Source organism: Callionymus lyra, chromosome 7, assembly GCF_982586985.1.
Source record: "Callionymus lyra chromosome 7, fCalLyr1.hap1.1, whole genome shotgun sequence".
NCBI lineage: Eukaryota > Metazoa > Chordata > Actinopteri > Syngnathiformes > Callionymidae > Callionymus > Callionymus lyra.
In genome coordinates this window covers 25,236,139-25,261,958 of record NC_141824.1, presented here as the reverse complement: position 1 = coordinate 25,261,958, position 25,820 = coordinate 25,236,139, and the positions used below count along the sequence as shown (strand labels likewise).

Sequence of the window (25,820 nt, the reverse complement as noted above, 5' to 3'; positions counted from 1 at the left end):
AAGAGTGCGGACATTTGAGGTCATGAAAACATTCCTGCAGGAATTTCTGCTGGGGAGCGGGACCATATGTTTTCCCACCTAGATTTTGATAAAAAAATACAAGCCTTTTTAAAGCAAGAACTGAAAATCACAAGTGGTGTTTCTCCATTAAAATCGTTAACAAAAATGTTTCTGTCAAATGTAACAACTCTAATTCTATTGTCTGTTGTTCTGCAACTTCATAAAAATTCCTAAAAAAAACAAACATTATTTAAAACGAGATTTGACTCATTCGAAAGTAGAATCGTGCGCTCGGTCATCAGTCAGTGGACGTTGTATATCAGCAAGTCTTCAACATCACAGACAATAATTAGCATCATCTTCCTGTGTTTACTCCTGCGAGGCTGGGAGGGGACCATGATGAGTCTAGCGACTTATAGATAAACCTAGATTACTTTAATCTGGCTCTAATTAGCACTTCCCTTCTCCTCCCACCTCGCCGTACCACTTCCTGTCTAGACTAAAGTTGTACATGTGTGACCCTCGTTAACATCACACAGTGACTTCACGCTGAACTTTCACAAGTTCCTGATTTCAAACAGATTTCAATCTTAATCTGACCCGAGCGCTGAAACCAAGTTAACAGAAGATTTCAGGAGCATTAAGTTACTTCACTGCTGATTGTTTTGATAATCCCCTGTCATGTTCACTCACGTCGCTGTTAGATAACCTCTAAGGACAGATTAAGAGCATTATTTTTCCTACACTATTGGGGAATAATATGTTAATTTACTCACTAATGAATGCGTAAATTAGTATATTATTTTTTTTTAAATGTCCCTTATTTATTTATGTTTGTATATTTCAACACATAAATGCCTTATTCTGTATTTCCATGTGTGTTTTTTATATAAATGTTTTAATATCATTTCATAACTTACCTTTTACTTACATTTTCATATATAATAATTGCTGCACTCCTGTGGTTATTTGAATAACAAATTAATATGACATTTGGATGAATAATAAATGCTATTTATAACGCTTAATTTCTTTTTTAATTATTATATTTAACAATTTCTCTTCAGTAGTGGGAAGTGTAAATGAAGATAAATAAACAAAGATGGCAAGATGGATGGATGGATGAGAGGATGGATTTATAGAGTAATGGATGGAAGGATAGCTTTATCGATGGAATTACACATGGATGGATGGACGAGAGGATGGAAGGAAAGATGCATTTAGATATGGATTACAGTATGGATTTATAGATGGATGGATGAATGGCTGGATGAGATGATGTATTTATAGATGGATGGATGACAGGATAGATTTATAGATGATGGAAAGATGGATCGATGAGAGAATGGATGGATAGATGGATGGATGAGATGATGGCTTTATAGATGGATGGATTGATGGATGAGAAGAAATCTTTATCGATAGCTTTATCGATTGAAATACACATAGATGGATAGATGAGAGGATGGAAGTAAAGATGTATTTAGGGATGAATGAGAGTGTGGATCAATAGATGGAAGGATAAATGGCTGGATGACATGATGGATTTATAGATGGATGAATGGATGACAGGATATATTTATAAATGGATGGGTAGATGGATGGATGAGAGTATAGATTTATAGATGGATGGATGAATGGCTGGATGAGATGATGGATTTATAGATGGATGGATGACAGGATAGATTTATAGATGATGGATAGATGGATGGATGAGAGAATGGATGGATGAAATGATGGCTTTATAGATGGATGGATGGATGGATGACAGATTAGATTTTTAGATGACGGACGGATGAAGGATGGATGACAGAATTGACAGATAGATGGATGGATGAGATGAGATGATGGCTTTATAGATGGATGGATGAGAGGATAGTTTTATAAATGGATGGGTAGATGGATGGATCAGAGGATAGATTTATAGATAATAAATAGTTGGATGGATGAGAAAATGGATGGATGGATGAGATCAAGGCTTTATAGATGGATGGAATGATGGATGAGAGGATAGATTTATAGATGAAATGGATGACAGGATATATTTATAAATGGATGGGTAGATGGTTGGATAAGAGGATAGATTTATAGATGATGGATAGATGGATGGATGAGAGAATGTATTTATAGATGGATGGATGACAGGATATATTTATAGATGATGGATAGATGGATGGATGAGTGAATGGATGGATAGATGGATGAATGAGATGATGGCTTAATAGATGGATGGATTGATGGATGACAGAATAGATTTTTGACGATGAATACATGGATGGATTGATAGATGGATGGATGAGACGATGGCTTTAAAGATGGCTGGATGGATGGATGGATGGATGGATGGATGGATGGATGGATGGATGGATGGATGGATGGATGGATGGATGGATGGATGGATGGATGGATGGATGGATGACAGGATAGATTTATAGATGATGGATGGATGACAGGATGGATTTATAGATGATGGATGGATGACAGGATAGATTTATAGATGATGGATGGATGACAGGATGGATTTATAGATGATGGATGGATGACAGGATAGATTTATAGATGATGGGTGGATGACAGGATAGATTTATAGATGAAAGGCTGAGAGGATAGATTTATAGATGAAAGGATGAGAGGATAGATTTATAAATGGATGGGTAGATGGATGGATAAGACTATGGATTCATAGATGGAAGGATAAATGGCTGGATGAGATGATGTATTTATTAATGGATGGATAACAGGATAGATTTATAGATGATGGATAGATGGATGGATGACTGAATGGATGGATAGATGGATGGATGAGATGATGGATGGATGGATGATGAGAGAATGGATATAAAGATAGATGGATGTATGAGATGATGGATTTATAGATGGATAGATGGATGGATAAGATGATAGATTTATTGATGAAGGATGGATGGGTGGATAGATGGATGGATGAGATGATAGATTTATTGATGATGAATAGATGGATGGATAGATGGATGAGATGATAGATTTATTGATGAGGGATAGATGGGTGGATAGATGAATGGATGAGATGATGGCTTTATAGATGGATGGATGGATGACAGGATAGATCTATAGATGATGAATAGATGGATGGTTGAGAGAATGGACAGACAGATGGATGGATGAGATGATGGCGTTAGAGATGTATGGATTGATGGATGATAGATTTATAGATGAATGGAACTACTTTAACCAGTGTATTAAACTGGTATTGACGTGGAAAGTTGTCACTTCACCGTATATAATGAATCTGGAAAACCAATAAATAAAGATATTAAAAAAGTTGAGCTGTAAGTATTACAAGAACATCTTGATCCCAAAGCCTCGACAGACACTAAAGGCAGTATATTTGTGAAGGATGAACCAGGTAGTGTGTGAGTGAATGTTTTGCTCCGTCAGACGCCAGCCTCCTTCTTAATCTCTGTGGCCACTCGGGGCAGGAAGTGATGTCGCTACATAGCCTCTGCTCCTCACAATTACTGGAGCTCCTCCAACATTCCCGGCTGACGACAACTCAAACAAACCTGGAGACTGACGGTGACTCAGGCATTCCTGTTGTGTTGACTGGTCTGCTCACTGAAACTTAAAATGCTGGAAAAATAAAGATCTGGTATAGATCTTTATTTTTGGGAGAATTCTTTTTTGTGAGTGTGGAATATTGAGATGAGTTCAGGTGAGATCAAAAATATGGATGGATGGATATTCTCTCCAGCATTCATAGCAGGTACCCTATTTATCGGAAGGCACAACATTTATAAACATAAGGCACACCAAAATATAATATATATTGATACACTTAAATATTGTGGTATTTTTTACCACTATACTGTATTGATATTCAACCGTACTGTATCGATATATATATCACACCAGGGTTTTTTTGTGTTGCAATTAAGCTTCCGGCCATTAGATGGCAGTAGTCATTGAATCCTCCACATGATGTTGGGACATATTTTGGTTCTAAAACAAATGAAATTAGTTATGACTTAGTGGGGAGTCTTGTGGTCGGTAAATTCTGCCATAGTCAAGTACAATACTACAAATGTATCCTTGTTCCTAAAGTATCGCAATACATCTCAATGTAAATCGTATTGTTTCCCCTGTATCGCAATATCGATTATTCATAAAATAAAATGATTTCAAGTGAGATTTATAGTCCAAAGAAATACTGTAGTTACAAAAAAGAAACCTGAATCTAATAATATTTCGAAGAATCTTCTGCTCTCGTCTACTGTGTAAGTTGTGTAAGCGAGTTACATCAAACTCTGCCCCCTACAGTCTCACTGCGGTATCAAATTGTATTTCTAAAGTGGTGTCTCTTCTGTGGCAGATTGACAGACTGTGGGTCAACCTTCACAGTCAGGGGTTAGCAGAAGTTAGCGAGGACGGACAGAACATTCTTCCATGAAAATCGTTTTATCGAGCGAAAGATAATTTCCAGACACTAAAAATAATCATCAGAAGTTCGCTGCCAAATTATTTCAGTCTGGCGGGCAGCAGCGCCGGACGAACGGAGAGGATTCGTCAGTTATCAGCCAGGAAGTGAGGGATGGCCACAAACAGGAAGGAGCAGAATGTGCTTCCTGTCGGTCGTTTTCTCCAAACCAGCATGAGCGAGGCACACGCACGAGGATACATACCAAGAGGCAGGAATGTTTCTTTCCACAGGGAGAGGCCGGCCGTCAGGAAAGACAAACAGTTCGAGGAGATAAACTGGAACGACGTTTTCCTCTCACTTCAACCTTCAAGGCTGACATTCTCAAACAGTTCAGCTGCGTCTTCAACGTGGCACCGCCATAGAGGCCCAGTGATGACGCCATCCATGAATTAAGACGATATATCTTTTGGCCACATGGAGGCAGCAGAGAACCTACCTTTTGGGTACAACGTTTATATATGACTCTAGAAACTGCTATTGAGTGCATATGCTGAATAAAAAAAACCTGTTGGGCAATTTCCACTCTAGCTTTCCTTTTAAAAAGTGTTTCAGCATGTAAAGCTGTCTAAACTTTTTTTTGGCAATTTTTGATAAGAATATCCAGAAGGTCCTATGTAGAATTACTGCCAAAAGTATGCAAGATACATTTAAAATAAAGTTGTTTTTATTTCTTTATATAAATTGACTTATTTCCCAGACGCAATTTTTCCCCAACACAAGACGTGTTCTGACCACTGTTTATTTAAGTGACAGACAGTAGAGGACCTAAAAAGTTAATTATTTATTAGCTGTTCTTGGTACTTGAAATGGTTTTCAAACTTGTATTACAACAAACTTGAAAAATGTGTTACAACATTTGTTTATTTTGATGATTAGAATGTAAGTTCTGTAAATTCAGTAAAATCATTTTTCTCCCAGACACACAATGACACAAAAGATGTGAGTAGATTTGTTTTTGTAGAAAGATTGATCTCACAGAGAGAAACTTCAAGCACCATCTATATTCAAAAGAAAAATTTAAGGGTAAAGTATAAATTAAATATACACATATCAACGCCTGACAAGACTAGATACAAAACACACGACGCACCAATAAAGATAGTCTCTGACTAACAAGTCCATAGACTAGTAACCCATTCTCAGGTCAAGTTGACTTAAGGTTTATATTTCTGTAGTTTGTTGCACCTCATCTTAAACCTCTCTAACCACTGACCACTGCTTCCGTCTGGCAATAGGCCAGGCGTGGAGAATAATAGCAATGAATCGACATCTTTATGAAACACACTGGTCATCACAGAGGCGAGAAGTGAGCCGGTCGTAGGCTTGCTGCTCACAGATCAACATTAACATTGCGTGTCCTTGAGGGCTTCCTGATTCAATCACGAAGCCCCGATGACGTCATCTCACTCATATTTAGGATTAGGGAGGGCGAGCGGGAGGAGGCAGAGAGAGAGAGAGAGAGAGAGAGAGAGAGAGAGAGAGAGAGAGGATGAGTCACCGCCTCATTGATGACTGTCTCCACTGAGTGGTCAGATAATTCAGGTACAAAGAGAGACACCGGCCCGGCATGACCGCCTAATGGCACTCAAATAAAATGACTTATTGGGAACTCGCAAAATACACCTTTTAGGAAGATTAAATAGTATTGATACCGGCGACTCCCCCTCCCCGGCGGGTCGGTACTAAACAGTGATGAATCTTACTTGTCTGAATTATATTCATGGCCAACCATTTGAATAACTGATCTGGGTGCAGTCGGCCAACTGGGGTTCATTGTTGCTTGATTTGCTTACGGAGTGAAAGTCTGGTCCCAGGACCAATATTCTAATGGAACTCAAAGTTCTCCTCAAGACTCTTCTTTTGGCTCCGGATCACGTCATCCCTGCATCGTGACGACCTTGTGTCCTCCCTTACAAATTTCTTGAAAACCGCAGGTTGGAGTCGGCATAACGGATGATACCCCACTGTTCAACAGGCTGCTTTTCAGAAACATATCATTACAGATGTCGACTACCAATGTGGGCAATGCAGGAGAAAACCAGAAAACGAATGCATATTTGTTCCTCAAGGAGAAAACCAATGTGTGTTTAGTGGTGAGACAGTACAACATGTCTTTTGGTTTAGAAAGTTGAGCAGAAAAGTTTATATATATACACACACAGAAGGAAACATATATGATATATATTACAATTACAGGAAGGACCTTAAATAATGCAAATATGTCTATAGTTTCAATTTAATAAAATTAAATTAAATGAATGTTCATGTTCAACATGTTTATGGAGGTCTTCTGTCCACCTACAGCTTAAATGGCAAATGTAATGTAATGTAAATTGATCTTTTACCTCTATTGTACTCGTCAGTAAATGATATTTTGTCATTCATACATGCGTATTAAATCTTCTATCTCAATACTATATATATTATATTTAGATAGAAGATTGAATCTTACTCAACTAAAACTAAAGTTAGTTTTTTAAACCAAAGTTTGACAACTAAAACAAAAACCTACTACTGATGCAATTCCTCAGCTTTTAGACATATCTAACCCAACCTATGTCAAACACAACAAGTCCAATTCTTTGTATCACTCTTCACTCAAAGTCTAGGAAGCCTGTGTCAAGGCTGAAAGTTAAATACATATTTCTTATATTGATTTATTTCAAAATAATCCACATTTTACAAGAAGTGCAATGAAACTTTTACATCAGTGCTAAACAAAAGACATTCATTCATAACAAATATATTAACACTGTCAAGATTTGAAGACTGACCTTTTCCTGGATTACAAATACATGTCCTCGACGTGATATTCTAATAGAGTCTGGCGCCCTCGTGTGTTTACAAAACTGGAATGCACATGACACACTCGAGTAGTCAAGAATGAATGCCTCATGCGTTTATAAATCAAACGTGAATGAAATCACATCCTGACATCTGAGCAGAGCCTCTCTTTGAACTCCGATGGGAGTGTGCAGGTTGGACACTTGAAAGTTCAGCACGTCGATGTCAGAGGCGCCGAACGTCGCCTCCACTTTGACCTTCTCGTACATGTTAAACCGCACCTTCTTGTTGCTCATCGACAGGAGACACCGGAGGAAAGTCTCTCTCAGCTCAGATCTGACCTGCTGCTCCTCCTGCAGTTCCTCCCCGTCCGTCTGCGACGACAGAGAGGAGGTGATGGAGGTCTGACACAGCGCGATGAAGCGCGGTGACGTGGGGTCGAATCCACGACTGTTCTGGTCCGGGCCCTTGGGCAGACGAAGCACGGACACTGGTACAGCCATCAGCCTAAAATTGAAAGAATTGCCAAAGAAAATGTTTGCATAAGTCAATTTTCCACTGGAAGATTATCTTTTCAAACCCCATTTAAAAAGACAACATCTTTTTTTAACCCTTACACAACACAATGACTGTCTTATATTTGTGTACGTTTATGCAATAGAGAAATACTAAAAAAAATGACGTTTTCTTATTTAAAACAGTGAAAAAACTCGGTCGCCTGGAGTAGGCTGTAACTATTCACATGTTGTTAAAATAATAGTTTGCAGTAACATTTAAAAGTGCAAACAAAAGGTGTCACAAGAATAATGCAGTCATGTTGCACTGCCTATTACAAACAAATAAACAGGAGCAACGTGCTACAGTTCTCGATTATAATCTGTTACAATGGGAAATCCATATTTATACTATATGCCAACATAAGTTAAACAATATCTATTGTTAATTGAACAAGTTAAATTAAACACTTAAAAAGTAACTTACAAACGACAGCAGCAGACAACACGCTACTGCTCTACCTCGACGTTTTTTTATTTTCTTTATAATAGTAGTAGAGTTCGCTGCTGCCCCCTGCTGTACAGGAGAGCACCCACACTAGTACGTTTGTGAGGTGAAGCGTTGAATACTTCTGAATTAAGATTTCAACAGATACTAGATGGATCAAAAGATGTCCACATTGAAGTAATTATCGTGTTTAGAAAAGGTTACTTTTAAACAGCCATGTGCGGTAATAACAATCTTAAATGTTTATTTATATAAATATATCTTGTATTATTGCTGACAAACTGATTTGAGCTTTTCACTATTTTAAGAAAGAGGATTCTAAAATACTATTAACCCTCGCACAATTGGTTGAGTAATTCTTCTCTTTGCTATTTTTTAATGCTCATTGTGATGTTATGGAACAATAACAGAATCAGAATCATTAGAAAATTGTGTTTTCTGTTTGAGAGAAAGAAAAGATTAAATAAGTTATGCTTTCCCTTAGCAAAATGATTATACTTGAAGTTAATTTACCAAGTATACTTTACTATAAGTATATGTTAAGTAAGTAAGGTGTATATACTAAACTTATGCTAATGTAAATCTCTATGATATATTTGATAATTTTGATTCTTTGGACTAAATTGGAACATTTTAGGTTTACAAAAAAATACTTTCAAGGATACTCATCTCTTTACTGAAACTGTACTAGCTCTACAGTTTATAGTTTAGTTTACAGAAATATCCTTACTAACGTTCCATGAGTTTTTTTAGGACGTATTTTGTATAATAATCCCATAATCCAAATGAATGCCCAAAGAAAACAGTAGTTTACTGTGCTTGAAATGCATTTTATAAAGTATACTTGAGTATAAGTATAAGAATACATCAGTGTACTATTTTGAAGTATAGAATGTCAAAAGTGGACTTCAATTGTAGTATAAATATACTTCATTTTGTCCTTTTAAATAAACTGAAACTGAAACTGAGGGGTTACTGTGATCATTTTGACTCAACAGTACTAAATTATATTAATTTAAAATTCTTTATAAATATAATCTATCAAAGTCGTTACATCATTAGGAGCAGCTCCTAAAACAGCAGGTGGGAGGGATCTGAGTCTACCAACAGTCAGCTAAAGATTGTTTGCAGATCCACTGAAATGTCTCCATGAATCTCAGAGAATATGAGCTTGTTTGTTCAGAGGTTTGTGACTCATAAAGGATGAGTAAAGACAGATTATTGAGCTGCTGATAAGCAGCAGAAGATGGTTAGAAACCCTGCAGACTCAGGGGCAACAGTTGCACCTGAACCACACCTGATGTGGACACACTTTTGGATAACTTTGTTCTGTTGATTGAATTTACCAGATGACGCATCATGACAAACCCGTTAATGTTGTTGAAGAGAGATTTATCCTGCAGCAGGTCCTCGCTGTCCCACACCTCCGACACGGCCACGTTCTTTCTTCTGGGCTTCATCATTGCGCTCTACATGCTGGCTGGTGCTGCTGTCTTCTCTTCCTTGGAGAGACCGGCTGAGCTGCAGGCCCATCAGCTGTGGAAGAGGAGGCTGAGGGACTTCAGTCAAAATCTGAACATCAGCTCTGAGTCCCTGAAGACTCTGCTGCGCCACTATGAAGAGGCCAGGATAGCGGGAATCCAGGTGGAACCAGGCAGAGCACTGTGGGACATCCCAGGATCTTTCTACTTTGTTGGAACTGTGGTGTCCAGCATCGGTGAGTATCCAATCAAAACAGGTTTATTATATTTCTCTCGGATTCATAATTATTTTCTTCAAAGACACCGCAGCACTCCGATCAACAACAGAGGAGTTGGGAACCTGGCTCACAGGGGTGGATAAGCCGGGGCTTCCAGGCAAGTTTAAAGCCTGGATCTACCAGCACGGCATCTTGCCACGACTCCTCTGGTGGTGCTGGTGTATGATGTGCCAATGACCACCGTCGAGTGCTTCGAGAGGAAAGTCAGCCGTTTCCTCGGGAAGTGGTTGGGCCTACCACGAAGCCTCAGCACCATCGCCCTGTACGGGAAAAACAACAAACTAAAACTACCCTTCACTAGTCTGACGGAGGTTAAATGGTAAGTATATTTTACTTGAAACTGGTGAGTTAATTATACTTAATATTTCAGCAGTAAAATGTACTTACTTTGAGTGAGTGCAAATAGTTTTTTTTTTTTTTAAGTAAATCTTACGAGTTTTTATGGGTTGATGCCAAATAAGTGGGCGGGCCTAACGTCTCTCTGAAGCAGTAATTGGTTAGACAAGTGAAACAAACTAAAGCGATCCATGTCGATCTCAAAACTATCGCTCCTGCAGCAACTAGTCTATAGCATCCACGCTTGCACGAAGAGTGGAAGAATATTTTCTGAAATCTTAGCAAACCAACTTTACAAGTTGCCAGTGTACATGTGCATGATACGGATTTAAAAACCATGAGCCTCATGAAAAAATTCCGGCATAATCTTCCAGTATTTTATCATTTATCAATTCTTCCCCAAATTTGTGGAGCAGAAGTTATTATTTCCTCTTTTTAAACCTGTGAGAATAACCGGTAAGGATCAAAATTAATGCAAGAGAAACGATACATCCCCACTAGAATTTAAGGCACACTATAAACATCACACAACGTGATATAATGCGAGTTCTAATGTTTTATTAGATGAACATAAGAACATATACAATAAAAAAAACAACAATGTATATGGAATACAATGTACAATAGACACATAACAGTAACAAAATATCTTATCAGATTTCGATTCGCATAGTAGGTTTTGGCACGGGTTTTACGTTGGATGCCTTTCCCGTCACAACCCTCTGCATTTATCCGGGCTTGGGACCGGCTTAAGAAGACACTGTCTTGTGATCTCTTAAGGCTGCATTACCTGTAGAAAGATGGATGGAGAAAAAGTTAGGGAGGATACAGTGAGGCACAAGAGTCCATGAAGGGTGCTGGAGAGAAATTTGATCCGTTGACATGGTCAAGATCCTGGATCCAGCAGCAGCTCTGTAGTCCTGGAAGAGACAAAAACCAACATGTGTGCCTGAAGGCCCCCCCACTCACCTTCTCTGGAGCCTGAAGCCTCACCCCATTTTACGCTGAGCCAAAGGGCAATCGCACCGACTCTGTGGTCCAATAGACTCAGAATACTGAAGTGACCGCATCTCATTTTTTGTACACTTGGTACTAGTCGCTCACCATCCTTCTCCAGCCTCAGGGTCCAACCTGTTTGCCTGAAGGTCAGCCATGGCCTGGAAGCCCCCTCGACAGACCTTCGCTGGAGCCTCACTCCATTTTACACTGAGCCAAAGGAGTCCAGTATCTCATTTTTTGTACACTTGGCACTTGCCGCTCGCCATCTTTCTCCAGCCTTAGGGTCCAACCTGTTTGCCTGAAGGTCAGCCATGGCATGGAAGCCCCCTCGACTGACCTTTGCTGGAGCCTCACTCCATTTTACACTGAGCCAAAGGAGTCCAGTATCTCATTTTTTGTACACTTGGCACTTGTATCTCGCCATCTTTCTCCAGCCTCAGGGTCCAACCCGTTTGCCTGAAGGTCAGCCATGGCCTGGAAGCCCCCTCGACTGACCTTCGCTGGAGCCTCACTCCATTTTACACTGAGCCAAAGGAGTCCAGAGACGGCCGATCACACCGACTCTGGGCTCCAGTACTGATGTGACCGCAACATCATCACATCTCACTTTTGTACACTTGGTACTACTCCTTGGGACAAGCCAACTTTCTCCGGCCTCAGGATCCAACCGCAGCGTGATTTGCGCTAGGCTAATGGAGTCCAGAGACGGCCGATCACACCGACTCTGGGCTCCAGTACTGAAGTGACCGCAACATTATCACATCTCATTTTTGTACGCTTGGTACTCCTCGTTGGGACATGCCAACTTTCTCTGGCCTCAGGATCCAACTTTTACCCGACATGTCTTTTCTGGAGCATGAAACCGCACCGTGATTTGCACTAGGCCAATGGAGTCCAGAGACGGCCGATCACACCGACTCTGGGCTCCAGTACTGATGTGACCGCAACATCATCAAATCTCACTTTTGTACACTTGGTACTACTCCTTGGGACAAGCCAACTTTCTCCGGCCTCAGGATCCAACCGCACCGTGATTTGCGCTAGGCTTATGGAGTCCAGAGACGGCCGATCACACCGACTCTGGGCTCTCGTACTGATGTGACCGCAACATCATCACATCTCACTTTTGTACACTTGGTACTACTCCTTGGGACAAGCCAACTTTCTCTGGCCTCAGGATCCAACCTGTTTGCCTGAAGGTCAGCCATGGCCTCCCCCACTGACCTTCTCTCCACTCCCCAGCTTTCTCGTGGAAATACATTTTTCCAACATGCATCTGTAGGTCTGCCTCGCAGCCGCAAACACTCAGACAAACTACAAAACCAATGGTTGAATGACAAGGGCGAGTTTTAAAGATACGACTTACCCCCAGGAAGAAAGGTCAGTCAAATGCAGCAGCACACAGAATACTCTCATCTTGATCCTCACTCCAAATTACTGCAACACAAATATTTGCTTGGTATTCAGCCAAATGTGGTCAACCAGGGAGTGATCATCAAATCTGTTTAGTTTCTGTTTAGTTCCAAACCTTTTTTTATGACAGTCGCAACCCCCGGCTAGTTTGCTCCAGGTCATTTAACTCCCATTTCACTTTCGAAATAATGCATTTTCTAAAGCAAAAATTAAGAAACCAAGCTTAGACCATCCGTATAGGATCGGGGCAACGGACAGTATCCCGGGCATGTACGGTGACGTCGCAAACTTGATATCAATACAGTTTTCTCACAGAGACAAAGGTCGTTCAGCCTTAAATATCGCGGCTGCGCATGCCTGGGATTTGCTAGAAAGCTTTTGGAAACTTTTTGACGTGGAGAGTGTAAGGAAATGACAACTTTACTGTAAACAATCATCTAGATTTAACACACATTTCAAATAGTCACAGAGTCAAAGTAATCGAACAATAATTTCAAACATATTTACGTTCTGTAATAAAGTAAACATGCAACGAAGATCCAACCTTTGTTTACTTCATAAGTATACAATTCACATCACTGTTAATAACGGATCATAGATAAATGTTTGAGCAGAGAATAATGGAATCTAAATATAAACTTTGACTAACTGTGTTATACAAACAAGTAATTTGTTTAGAAATAACTGATCCAATAATTAGCTTCATTAGTATTCAAAGTAGCATTTGATGATGTACAAAATAGTTTTATCAACGCTCGTAGTTAATTCATTCATGTTCATTTTTCTATACACATTACTAACATCTAGTGACCATTTAGTAGAACTACAACAATAATTCTAAATAAATTAGTTGGAATATTCTGTATTTTTAAATCTACAACAATTTGGAGCACAATTACTGTATGCAGACAGAAATAAACGTGACTGTGTTCTTGTACACACTGAATGTTTGTTTTTATAATAAATGAAACGACTTCTGTAAAGAAAACAACCGTCTTGTGTTTTGCAACATTGGATCCTCCAATTTTTATAAAGAAGACGAGGGGGAGAGGCTTTGATGCCCAGTGTCGATGCTTAACAGAAGAGTGGCTAATATGCATTTAATTAGTGACGTCATCAAATTGGCAATGTCACCGAAGCCGGGATGCTTATAAAACCAATAACACATCGTACTTGAAAATATGTCGCAAACTTGATGACTTCACTAATTAAATGCATATTAGCCATAAGACAGTTTTTTTTTTTTTACAGAAGTGGTTTTATTTATTATTATGGTGTGTTAATAAAAACAAACATTCAGTGTGTACAAGAACACAGTCACATTTATCTCTATGTCTGCATACAGTAATTGTACTCCAAATTGTTTTAGATTTAAAAATATAGAATATTCCAACTAATTTATTTAGATTAATCGATGTAGTTATACTAAATTGTCACTAGATGGTAGTAATGTGTATAAAAAAAATGAACATGAATTAACTACGAGCGTTGATAAAACTATTTTGTACATCATCAAATGCTACTTTGATTACTAGTGAAGCTAATTATTGGATTAATTATTTCCAGTTATTTCTAAACAAATACTCGTTTGTATAACACAGTTAGATCAATGTTTGGACAGAGAATAATTGTATAACACAGTTAGTCAAAGTTTATATTTAGATTCAAACTAGTAATTTGTTTAGAAATAACTGAATACTAATGAAGCCAATTATTGGTTCAATTATTTCCAAAGTAGCATTTGATGATGTACAAAATAGTTTTACCAACGCTCGTGTTAATTCATTTTCATTTAAGTTTATTTTTCTATACACATTACCACCTTATATTGGCCATTTAGTAGAACTACAACAATTCTAAATAAATTAGTTGGAATATTCTGCACTTTTAAATCTACAACAATTTGGAGTACAATTACTGTATGCAGACTTAAATACAAACGGTGTGTACAAGAACACAATCACATTCATTTATATTAACACACCATAATAATAAATAAAAACAACTTCTGTATAAAAAAAAAAACCACCGTCTAATGTTTTGCAACATTGGATTCTCCAATTTTTAATGACGATGAGGGGTGAGAGGCTTTGATGCCCAGTGTCGATGCTTAACAGAAGAGTGGCTAATATGCATTTAATTAGTGACGTCATAAAGTTTGCAACGTTTTTCAAGTACGATGTGTTATTGGTTTTATGTCACAAACTTGATGACAAATACAAATACTTGTTTGTATAACACAGTTAGATCAATGTTTGGACAGAGAATAATTGAATCTAAATATAAACTTTGACTACGATCCGTTAATTAACAGTGTTTACTTCATTAGTATATAATTCACATCAAAAGGTAGGATTTCGTCGCGTGTTTACTTTATTACAGAACGTAAATATCTTTGAAATCATTGTTGAAATACTTTGACTCTCGAAAACGCTTTCTAGCAAATCCCGCGCCATGCGCAGCTGTGATAGTGTAGGCTGAACGAGCTTCGTGTCTGTGAGAGAACCGTGTGGAGAACTTTATTAAGTAATAACTTCAAAACAGAGCAACGTCATGATGAATGACCTACTGCATTTTAAAGAGGACGATGTCAACATCTAGAACATGTGATAAGTCCGGAGAGTTGGGTTTTCACAATAGGTGCCCTTTAAGTTGAGTTCTAACGGCGTTAGCACTGGTTCCAAACAAGAACAGAACTTAAAAAGCATTAGCATTAAGGTGCATTGCTATCACTTAAATCAAATCATCATCAAGGTCATATTAAAACAAATGAATAAAGAAACTCTTGTGAATAGAAATAGTCTCAAAACACTTCCGGTTGACAACCTCGAAACTCATGTGCTGTGTCTCAAATCTCATACTAGCGTACTAAAAGTTAGTATTTTTAGTGCGTTAGTGCGTCTCAATTCTTAGTATGCGAAATTTAGTGCGCCATGCACACTAAATTGGCGTACTAACACGCCCACAAAACTGAGCATGGTTCGATGGACACTAACCACCCTAAACGGCCTCCATCTTAATGACGTTGACGATGTGAACGGAAGTTACGTCACTACCAGTCAAATGGAGGCGGCAAGTTGAGAACGACGCCCCCTCGGTCAATTTTTCAACTTTATACCGATGTAAGTTTTTCATTTCATATGTTTGCACTAGTGCTGTTGTATAGAAACGTCAGTAACGTATGTTTATGTATATTTTGGACGAAAACGTGAATGCTAATGTTATTTCGCTAGCTTGCGAGCGAACAGTCACTAAACATACGTGATGACATGTACGTTACATTTATTGTGGTATAAGATGTGTGTTCACAGCCGAATTGCTGAAGCTAGCGTATCAGCACACAGTATATAAACGATATTGTTTTTACTTTTCTGAGTATAGATATTATTGTATTTATTTTCATTTAAAAATGTATTTATTTTTAAGGGGGCGATGAAGACACAAGGGCCCTCATTGAGTGGCGATCTGCTAACGCCTCCCTTTTTACAGGGAGGCGTAATGCAGCCATCACTGGCTATGAGTAAGTTAATGAACAACATATTTTATCATGCTAACATGAATGACACCTTAATAACTTACATGTTTGTAGACGTTGATGTTACTGTAAGGAGTGTCATTGCATAGTTGTGTCAACTTGTATTTCAATCAGGGTGTTCATTAATGCCCAGGAGCTGGGGGGAAGGTGACCCCAGCCTACGTCAAAAATAAGTGGGAAAACCTTAAACAAGCATACAAGGTTGGTTGCAGACCCCACGGCCACAGCATCTACCCAGAAAAGGCGGCGGGATGTGGATGTTGTGGATGCGCTGAATGAGCTCCAAGAAAAAGATGGACACTTTTTGGAGCTCCAGCAAGTCAACACAAGAGAGCTTATGGAGAGAGAAGAGAAGAGGAGAAAAGATGACTCAGAGAAAGAGGAGAGGAGGTACAGGGAGAGCATGGAGAGCGAGGAGAGGAGGTACAGGGAGAGCATGGAGAGAGAGGAGAGGAGGTACAGGGAGAGTGTGGAGAGAGAGGAGAGGAGGTACAGGGAGAGCGTGGAGAGAGGAGCGAATGATGAGGGAGATGAGGGAGAGAGAAGAGAGGATCATGATGGAAATGAGGGTGAGGGATGAGAGGAGAGACAAGGATACTGCTGCCAGGGATGAGCGTCTCCTTGACATTCTGGCATCATCTTTAAAAAAAAAAAATTATTTTTATTTTGTGTATTTTTTTTGTAGAAAAAACTAAATGTTCATTTAAGCTAGTGTAAGGACATATTTGTGACACATTTTAATAAGGAGTCGTGACTGCTATGTACATTATTTATTGTTAGATATAGTCGTGCTCAGGCGCAACACACAACATTCCCATCCTGTGTCTGTCGTCTGCTCCACAGATGGCACCTGGGGCTGCTGGTTCTGGGTTGTGGTCGCCTGCTGCTCCCTCCACATCAGCATCCTCTGGCTCAAGCTCATCGCCGTTGCTGAGGCAGATGTTGTGCAATATGATGCAGCAGGCAACCACCTCCGGGACATAACGGACGTCCACCTCCAAGGCCTTCAGGAAGATGGACCTCCACCTTGTTTTAAGGATGCCAAAGGCTCTCTCCACAACACATCTGGCTTTTGCCAGGCGGGCGTGGTGTAGAGGGCCTGAAGATGGTTGTGGAGAGGCTGGCGGTACGGCATCAACAGAGCGATGGGCTGGCGCAGGCAGGGGTAGCCACCGTCTCCAATGATACAGTACCCTGGTGGGGGGTACCTCCGTTCAAAATAAAGAGGGCTGTGCTTCAGCACCCTCGCATCATGGGCAAAGCCTGGGAACCCCACAAAAATGTCTATAAATCTAGCTGTGTGGTCACACACAGCTTGAAACTAGATATAATATAGAATAAATAGAATAGAATAAAATAATTTTCTATTAATGTAGCAGTCTGCGTCCTGGGTGGGTGGCTTCACCCGGACGTGGCAGCCATTAATGCTGCCAACAACATTGTGGAAGGCTGCTGTCCCAGCCAAACGGGCAAAACCAGCTCCCACCAGTGGCAGTTCCTCTTCTGACGGGTGACGGACGACCTTGGAGTGGAGGGTGAGGACCTTCGTGCTCGTATTATGTATGGCACGGTGGACTGTGGCTCGGGGCATGCCGAAAGCTCTTCAGACCACACGGTAAGAGGTCCCACTGGCTAACCAAAAAAGAAAAACTAAGGCCTCAATGACGGGTCCCCAGCCATGGTCACTCACCTTGCCAAGGGCAACCATCAGGGCATTAAAAGATGACCTGGAGAGGCGGAAGTCGGGACGGAGGTCTCCACCATCGAAATACAGTGCCAAAAGTGGCACTGTGGCATTTATTTGGAAGTACTGCCTGGGGTTTGGAGCCTGTTGGAGGAAAAAAAGTTCATGTTTTAATAAAGTTATATTAAGTATATCTTCTTGTTTTCCTTTGTATTGCACTTTAAATGACTGAAACAAGCTATAAAATGCAGTAGTGCATTAATGCATAAGTCATGCTCAGTATCCACTTTGAGACTTTATTTTAATATTGGAATTTTTACAATGCTGATATGTATATCCCAATCTGTTTCCTTCTTCTATCCACAATCATTTTTTCCTTCCCTTTATCACAGACCTACGTTTTTTCTTTTTTTTATCCGATTGACCTGTTCCCTACCTCTAGTCTGTGCTCCCTTTTCCCTTCTTTCCTTCCTTCACATAAAGTTTATTAGCAAAGAACACAGTTTATCAGGTAAAAAAAAATATATATATATATATGCATATCTATCTCTCTCTCTCTCTATATATATATATATATATAGATATATATATATATATAAATCTATATATATATAGATATATATATAATAATAATAATAATAATAATCTCTATTTATATGTATACTGTATATATATATATATATAAATGTATATTTTATATACTTACAGGTACATTTTCTGCCAGCAGTAGAAGGATTAGACGTCTTCGCTGCTGATAGTGGCGTAAATATCTCTGGAATATTTCATTATTCATATTTTTCTTTACTTCTTTTTCTCACAAAGTTGCAAAACGTGCTGCCAGCAGGTGTCGATAGTGTTAACAGCTGATTGCAATCATCGTTAATTAGTAGTAGAAGAAGAAGCTGTCATGTGATTTCCGGTTAGTGTGTAGCGCCAGTGTGTGATTTGAGACATACTCTGTGGAGAATTTGCGTACTAGTTAGTACGTACACTAAACTGATGCATACTAACTTCTAGCATACTAGCGTACTAAAAGTTAGTATTTTTAGTGCGTTAGTGTGTCTCAATTCTTAGTATGCAAAATTTAGTGCGCCATGCACGCCCACAAAACTGAGCATGGTTCAATGGACACTAACCACACTAAACAGCCGCCATCTTAGTGACGTTTTAAATGGAAGTTACGTCATATATAAATCATATATATATATTAATATACTTACAGGTGCATTTTCAGCAGCAGTAGAAGGATGACACGTCTTTGGTGCTGATATCAGCTTAAATATCTCGCGAATATTTCGATTTTCATATTTTTTCTTTATTTCTTTTTCCAAACTTGCAAAACTTGATGCCAGCAGGTGTCGGCGATAGCGTTCAAACAGCTGGTTGAAACATCATTAAATAGAAGTAGAAGTAGAAGCTGTCATGTGATTTCCGGTTAGTGTGTAGCAGCAGTGTTTGATTTGAGACATACTATCTGTGGATAATTTGCGTACTAGTTAGTATGTACACTAAACTGATGCATACTAACTTCTAGCATATTAAGAGTAGTATGCGATTTGAGACACAGCATCGCATTCTAGCGTACTCAAAGTTAGTATTTTTAGTGCGTCAGTGCGTCTCAATTCTTAGTATGCGAAATTTAGTGCGCCGTGCACACTAAATTGGCGTACTAACACGCCCACAAAACTGAGCATGGAGCAAAACTCCAACATTAAAAAAAAAAATGTTTCTTTTTTTTTTTACCTCTTCAAAACTCCAACATTAAAAACAATTTTGTTTGTTTTTTCCTCTTCAAATCTCCAACATTAAACATTTTTTTTTTACCTCTTCAAAACTTAAACATTAAAATATAAATATTAAATGCATATTAGCCACTCTTCTGTTAAGCATCGACACTGGGCATCAAAGCCTCTCACCCTCGTCTTCTTCATTAAAAATTGGAGGATCCAATGTTGCAAAACATAGAACAGTTGTTTTTTTTACAGAAGTGGTTTTATTTATTATGGTGTGTTAATAAAAAACATTCAGTGTGTACAAGAACACAGTCACATTTATTTCTATGTCTGCATACAGTAATTGTACTCCAAATTGTTGTAGATTTAAAAATACAGAATATTCCAACTAATTTATTTAGAATAATCGAAGTAGTTATACTAAATGGTCACTAGATGGGAGTAATGTGTATAATACAAATGAACTTAAATGAAAATGAATTAACTACGAGCGTTGATAAAACTATTTTGTACATCATCAAATGCTACTTTGAATACTAGTGAAGCTAATTATTGGATCAATTATTTCTTTTTAAATTTAAATGTTTTTATTTAGGTATCAAACTTTTTTGTAACTCAAAATCTTTAATATAATTTTGATTGCCATAAAAATCATAGATGCTCTAAAATCAAGATGTGTAAATTGTTTGTTTGTGCAGTTTTATTTTATTTTTTGCATCATTAACCTTTATTTATTTTTTCAAGAGAGACCTGTTTATACATATTGCATACAAGGTGTCAGTGGTTAACTGGGTTTATGACAAAACAACTTTCATGAGGAAACAATTCAATTTCATAACAAAACAAGTACAAACCCACTTTATTTACAAATTCCCCAACAGTTGAACTCAAAGACAATTCACCAACTCACAAGCATCTAAAATACATTCAGCACAATCTCTCGGATCTATCCGATCAAGACACTCTCATAAACGTTTGCATATCCTCCTTGTTGTCAAAGACAAACCCCTGAGTTATCTATTATAACCTCAGGTTCTGCGAGTTGGTGCGAAGCCCTCCAACGGCTTCGCTATGGGTTTACCCCGAGGCACCGCCTCGTCTCTGAGAAAGCTTAATGAACTCGCCACCCAGCAGGGGGCAGTACCTTCCTATAAAGGCGGGCAGCACCCGCCGCACTTTCTCCAACTGAAAACTCAGCGAGAAGGGCGGCCGCTGGGCGACGAGGTTGGAGGGCTTCGCACCAACTCGCAGAACCTGAGGTTATAATAGATAACTCAGGGGTTCTGCTTCATTGGTGCTCCGCCCTCCAACGGCTTCGCTATGGGTTTACCCAAAAGGCGAAGCCTGACGGGATAAATGTACCCCCAGCTGGACGCCGCTCCTGGAGCAGCATCACTAGGGCCCCGCCGGCCCAGGGCCCAATCCCACTTGAGCCGTGGGCCCTGAGGGGGGCACAACAGCGCTCAAGACAGTATGAGCTACTGATCCCGCCGTTACGTCGAGGAGATAGGCCTTAGCGAAGGTAGACGTGGACGCCCAAGAGGCAGCAGAGCAGATATCCTCTGCTGCCACACCCCGCAAAAGAGCCACTGAGGCTGCCACGCCACGGGTGGAATGTGCCCTCAGACCGCTAGGAGCGGATCCACCCGCTGCTCGGTAGGCACGGATAATGGCCGATCTCACCCAATGAGAGAACCTCTGGGGGGAGAGAGCCTCTCCCCGCCGGCATCTACCGTGGCAGACAAAAAGGGCATCAGAGCGCCTAAACTCGGCCACCCGCCGCAAGTAACAGGCCAACGCCCTCACTGGACACAACAGGTGGAGACGCTCCTGACCCGGGTCCGAGTGAGGCGGCGGGTGAAAGGCCCGCAGCGTGAAGGTCGTCGCCCGGAACAAGGAACTCAGAATCTTCGGGCGGAACGCTGGGTTAGGACGCAAAGACACCGAAGACTCCTCGACGCCAAGGAAAGACACTCAGGGCTAATGGAGAGGGCACAAAGCTCACTTGCTCTCTTCGTGGTTGTTAGTGCCAGAAGGAGCGATACCTTGAAAGACAAGATATCCAATGGGACTTGGTCAAGAGGCTCGAAGGTCGGCCCTGTGAGAGAGTCCAGTACCAACTGGAGATCCCACTGAGGGCTGGAAGGCCTTGCAGGAGGTCGAAGCCTGCAGGCACCCCGCAGGAAACGCGCCACCAAAGGGTGGGCGCGAACCGAAGCACCCTCAAAACCGACGTGCCTCGTCGCTATGGCTGATGCAAACACTCTCAGTGTCGCCACAGTCCGCCCGTTATCCAGCAAATGTTGCAGGAAAGACAGGATAGCGGAGACCAAACAAGAGCTGGGGTCCAAGGACCTGTCTGAACACCAGCGGGAGAATATCCCCCACTTTGAGGCATAAGCCTACGTGTTGATGGGGTCCCGATCAGCTCGTCCCGTGCAGGAGCCACACCTTGAGAGGCCGGCCCAGCACCGGGGGCGCTGTCAGTGTCCCCCCCCGCCTGACACAGGGCAGCGGGGCCCCAAGGGATGGCCCACGGGGCCCCGACCGCCATGCGCACCAGCTCTGGGAACCAGAGCGCCCCCGGGGAGTCTGGTGCCACTAGAATTAACCTCAGCCCCCCCCGCCTCGTCCTCCGAATCAGGGGGAGAAGGAGCCGCGGAGGAGGGAAGGCGAACAGCAGACCGACCGGCCACCTCGAATGGGCTAAAGCGTCCACGCCTAGTGGGGGGCGGTCCGAAGCCCTGAGGGAGAACCAAAGAGGGCATTTGAAGTTCTCCTTGCTGGCGAAGAGGTCTGCAACCGGGTGACCAGATCTCGCTTGCCACTGCCTCGGACAGACCCCATTCGTCCTGGACGGCCCCCCTCGACAGTCTGTCCGCTACTGCATTCAGCTCGCCCGGGACGTGCTGGGCTCTGAGCGAAAGCAGGTGACAGTCCACCCACAGCCAAATCTTCCTTGCCACACACAGAAGGGCTGGGGATCTGACTCCACCTTGGCGATTTACGTACGCCACGGCGGTGGAGCTGTCTGAAAATACTAGGACGTTGGACTGTGACAGTTGGGGAGAGAGGTGAAGCAGGACATTGTGAATCGCCTTCAGCTCTAGCCAGTTTATGTGTCTGAGCACCGGACTGCTCCAGACCCCACTGGCATAGGCCTGACCCGAGGTGCCTCCCCAACCTGTCAGGGAAGCGTCTGTGAACACTTGAGTGTAACGAAGGACGCAACCCAATGGAACTCTCCGCCTGAGGTTGGCGTGAGAGTTCCAGAACTGGATGTCCTGCAAAAACCCGAGCGGGAAGGCGCACTTTCCGACCTCTTTCCCGCTTGAGGTCTAGCTTGAGACGACCAAACCATCTCTGAAGCTCCCTCATGTGCAGCAAGCCCAGCCGAACAACCGTGTGGGCTGCCGCCATGAGCCCCAGGAGGGACATAACAGTGCCTGCTGTTGTCACGTGACACCGAGCTTCCAGCAACTGTGTTGTCAGTCGGAGAATGGGCTGGATACGCACGTCCGGGAGGCGCGCGTATCCTTCCTCCGAGTTCAACAGTACCCCCAGGTAAACTAACTGTTGAACTGGAGTCAGAGCGCTCTTGCTGAGGTTCACTGTGAACCCCAGGGTGGCAATATGGCTCAACACCTTCTGTGTGTGAGCGTAACTTTCTGCCTCTGACCTGGCAAGGATCAACCAGTCGTCCAGATAGGTCAAGATCCTTACCCCACTCACTCTCAAAGGCTCCACTGCCGCTTCCACACACTTGGTGAAGGTCCTGGGTGCCAGAGAGTAGCCGAACGGAAGTCGAGTGTACTGAAACACCCGACCCTCGAGGGCGAAACGCAAGTACTTTCGATGTCTCTTGACTATCGGTATGTGAAAGTACGCGTCGGTCAGGTCGATAGATGTCATCCAATCTCCTGGACATACACCTGAAAGCAGTTTCTTGACCGTCAACATGCGAAACGGGCGGGTAGCTATGAACTTGTTCAAATAGCTGAGGTCCAGAATGGGCCTCCAACCCCCGGTCTTCTTCGCCACGAGGAAGTACCGGGAGTAAAACCCTGACATCATCTCGGCTGCAGGGACCAGTTCTACGACCTCCTTCTGCAGCAGAGTAGACACCTCGTTTCTCAGACAGGATAGTTTCTCCTGCTCCACCATACGCGTCCAGAAAATCCCTGAAAAACGCGGGGGTTGACGGGCAAACTGTAGCGCATAGCCCCGCCTGATTACTCCCCCCAGCCAAGTGGGTCCTAGAAGTAAAACCAGGCGACTCCAAGCCGAATAATGTTCTGTCAGAACCGCAGCCCTGGCGAACCTTGGGTAGTCCTCCGGCCCGCCCCCCATGGACGGGCCGTAGACGAAAGGGCATCACACAAGCCGCGTCTCTATCTCTTGAATCCACAGAGCATGTACTCGAGTTGGATTCACTAGAACCCCCACTCTCATACATAAAAGCCGGCTCTGTGGGAGAAGCGCGCAAGTGCGCTTGAGACACCTCAGATGCGCGTCGTGCGTGTTTCCTTCCCCCCCCGGAAGTCTTCCCAACTCCCTGAGCACTTCTTAGTGTCACCGGAGCTGACAAAACCCGCGATGTGGAGGAAAGCGCTGGAGAATTAACCCGGAGCTGAAGTGAGTTAGGTCGCGCGCGCGTCGGCACCGCATCACTCACCCGGTCCCGTACATTCTCCAGCCCCGCTGGCGGTCCCGACCTGTTCGTCACTCGTGAGATCCGACCGCCACGCACCTCTCCAGTTGATCGACCAGACGGGACGGAAGTTCCTCGCCCTCGCCTGGTCTCAGAACGGCGAAAAAACTCGCGCGTAAAAACACCAGGTTGCGTCAGTTCCATGGCGCTTCTCCGCCGCCAAACGTGACGTCCTCCACGGTGCCAGTGTTTGTAGACAGCGCTGTGGGGGAAGGAACAACCTCCGGTTAACATAGACATGTCCGGACAAGTTCCACTCACCTCATCAGCTGTCACGCTCTGTCGGGCACGAGCGCTGGTCGACGCGGAAGTAAACACAGCTGATTCAGCCGGTCTCGCGGACCTCTGCTCGTCTGTAAACAAAACACATGTGGTTGGAGTCTGCCCCTCATTCGTGTGGACAGACTCCGTTATTGCAGTCTCGGTATGACCCGGACGAAGGGGTTTAAAACCTCCTTCGGACTGTGTTATGAGAGGAAAATCACGCCGTCTATGACCGGCGGAGCATGTTAGCTTAGCATTAGCGGCGAAAGTTTCTAATGACGCCTGTGAATACGTCACACTCACAGGCGGAAACACATGCACGCTACCAACATCTCTCTCATAACGAACCACCTAGGGAGGGGGAGGAGCCCTCGGCCGTCGACTCTGCTGCGGCTGCTGGCTCCCCCGGCTCGCGCTGCGGATCTTGGCGACGCTCACTCGTCGCACGCCGCCGCTGTTGCCGATGTTGTTGGTGCTGCTGGGGTGGCTGGTCTCTGGTGACGCTTCCCCCCAGCACCAGATGATGATGCCGACGAACGGGATCTCCGTCTCCGCGTATCCCCGTCGCGCATCGTCATCACGCCAAACGTGACGTCATCCATGACGTTTCTCCGCCAAACGTGACGTCATCCATGGCGCCGGGATTTTCTTGACAACGCTCATCGGCGGTCAAACCCCGTCAGCGCATGTCAACACGGAAGTAAACACAGCTGATCAAGCCGGTCTCGTGGACATTTGCTTATCAGGCCGACGAACGGGATCTTCTCCGCGTATCCTCGTCGCGCCTCGTCATCACGCCCATGCAGGTGATGGCGGAGCTGCGCCGCCTCCTGCCGGGCCATTCCTCTCAATGGTGCGTCCGTTCCATGGCGTTTCTCCGCCAAACGTGACGTCATCCATGAAGTTTCTCCGCCAACGTGACGTCATCCATGACGTTTCTCCGCCAAACGTGACGTCATCCATGGCGCCGGGATTTTTTTGACAACGCTCATCGGCGGTCAAACCCCGTCAGCGCATGTCAACACGGAAGTGAAGTAAACACAGCTGATCAAGCCGGTCTCGTGGACATTTGCTTATCTGGAAACAAAGCACATGGTGGAGTCTGCCCTTCATTCGTGTGGACAGACTCCGTTATTACAGTCTC

General features: G+C 42.6%; 2 protein-coding genes across 2 annotated transcripts in view; one reads left to right on the top strand and one right to left on the bottom strand.

The window, feature by feature from the left end:
- Positions 1–7,099: 7,099 nt before the first annotated feature.
- gemin7 (gem (nuclear organelle) associated protein 7) lies at positions 7,100–8,279 on the bottom strand. Its single transcript, XM_087795824.1, has 2 exons — positions 8,222–8,279; positions 7,100–7,747 (listed from the first exon to the last, which is right to left on the bottom strand). The coding sequence occupies exon 2, from the start codon at positions 7,741–7,743 to the stop codon at positions 7,357–7,359; it is 387 nt and encodes a 128-aa protein (XP_087651950.1). The 5' UTR covers positions 7,744–7,747; positions 8,222–8,279; the 3' UTR covers positions 7,100–7,356.
- Positions 8,280–9,601: 1,322 nt separating this feature from the next.
- LOC148075795 (potassium channel, subfamily K, member 13-like) overlaps positions 9,602–25,820 on the top strand; it is a 38,611-nt gene continuing 22,392 nt past the window's right edge. The window contains exon 1 of the mRNA XM_087794933.1: positions 9,602–9,959. Within this exon, the coding sequence (XP_087651059.1) occupies positions 9,602–9,959 (358 nt within the window). The remainder of the gene's footprint in view (positions 9,960–25,820) is intronic.

Excerpts from the sequence above, each read along its gene's own strand:
- gemin7 (XM_087795824.1), bottom strand. The coding sequence starts at position 7,743 with ATGGCTGTACCAGTGTCCGTGCTTCGTCTGCCCAAGGGCCCGGACCAG.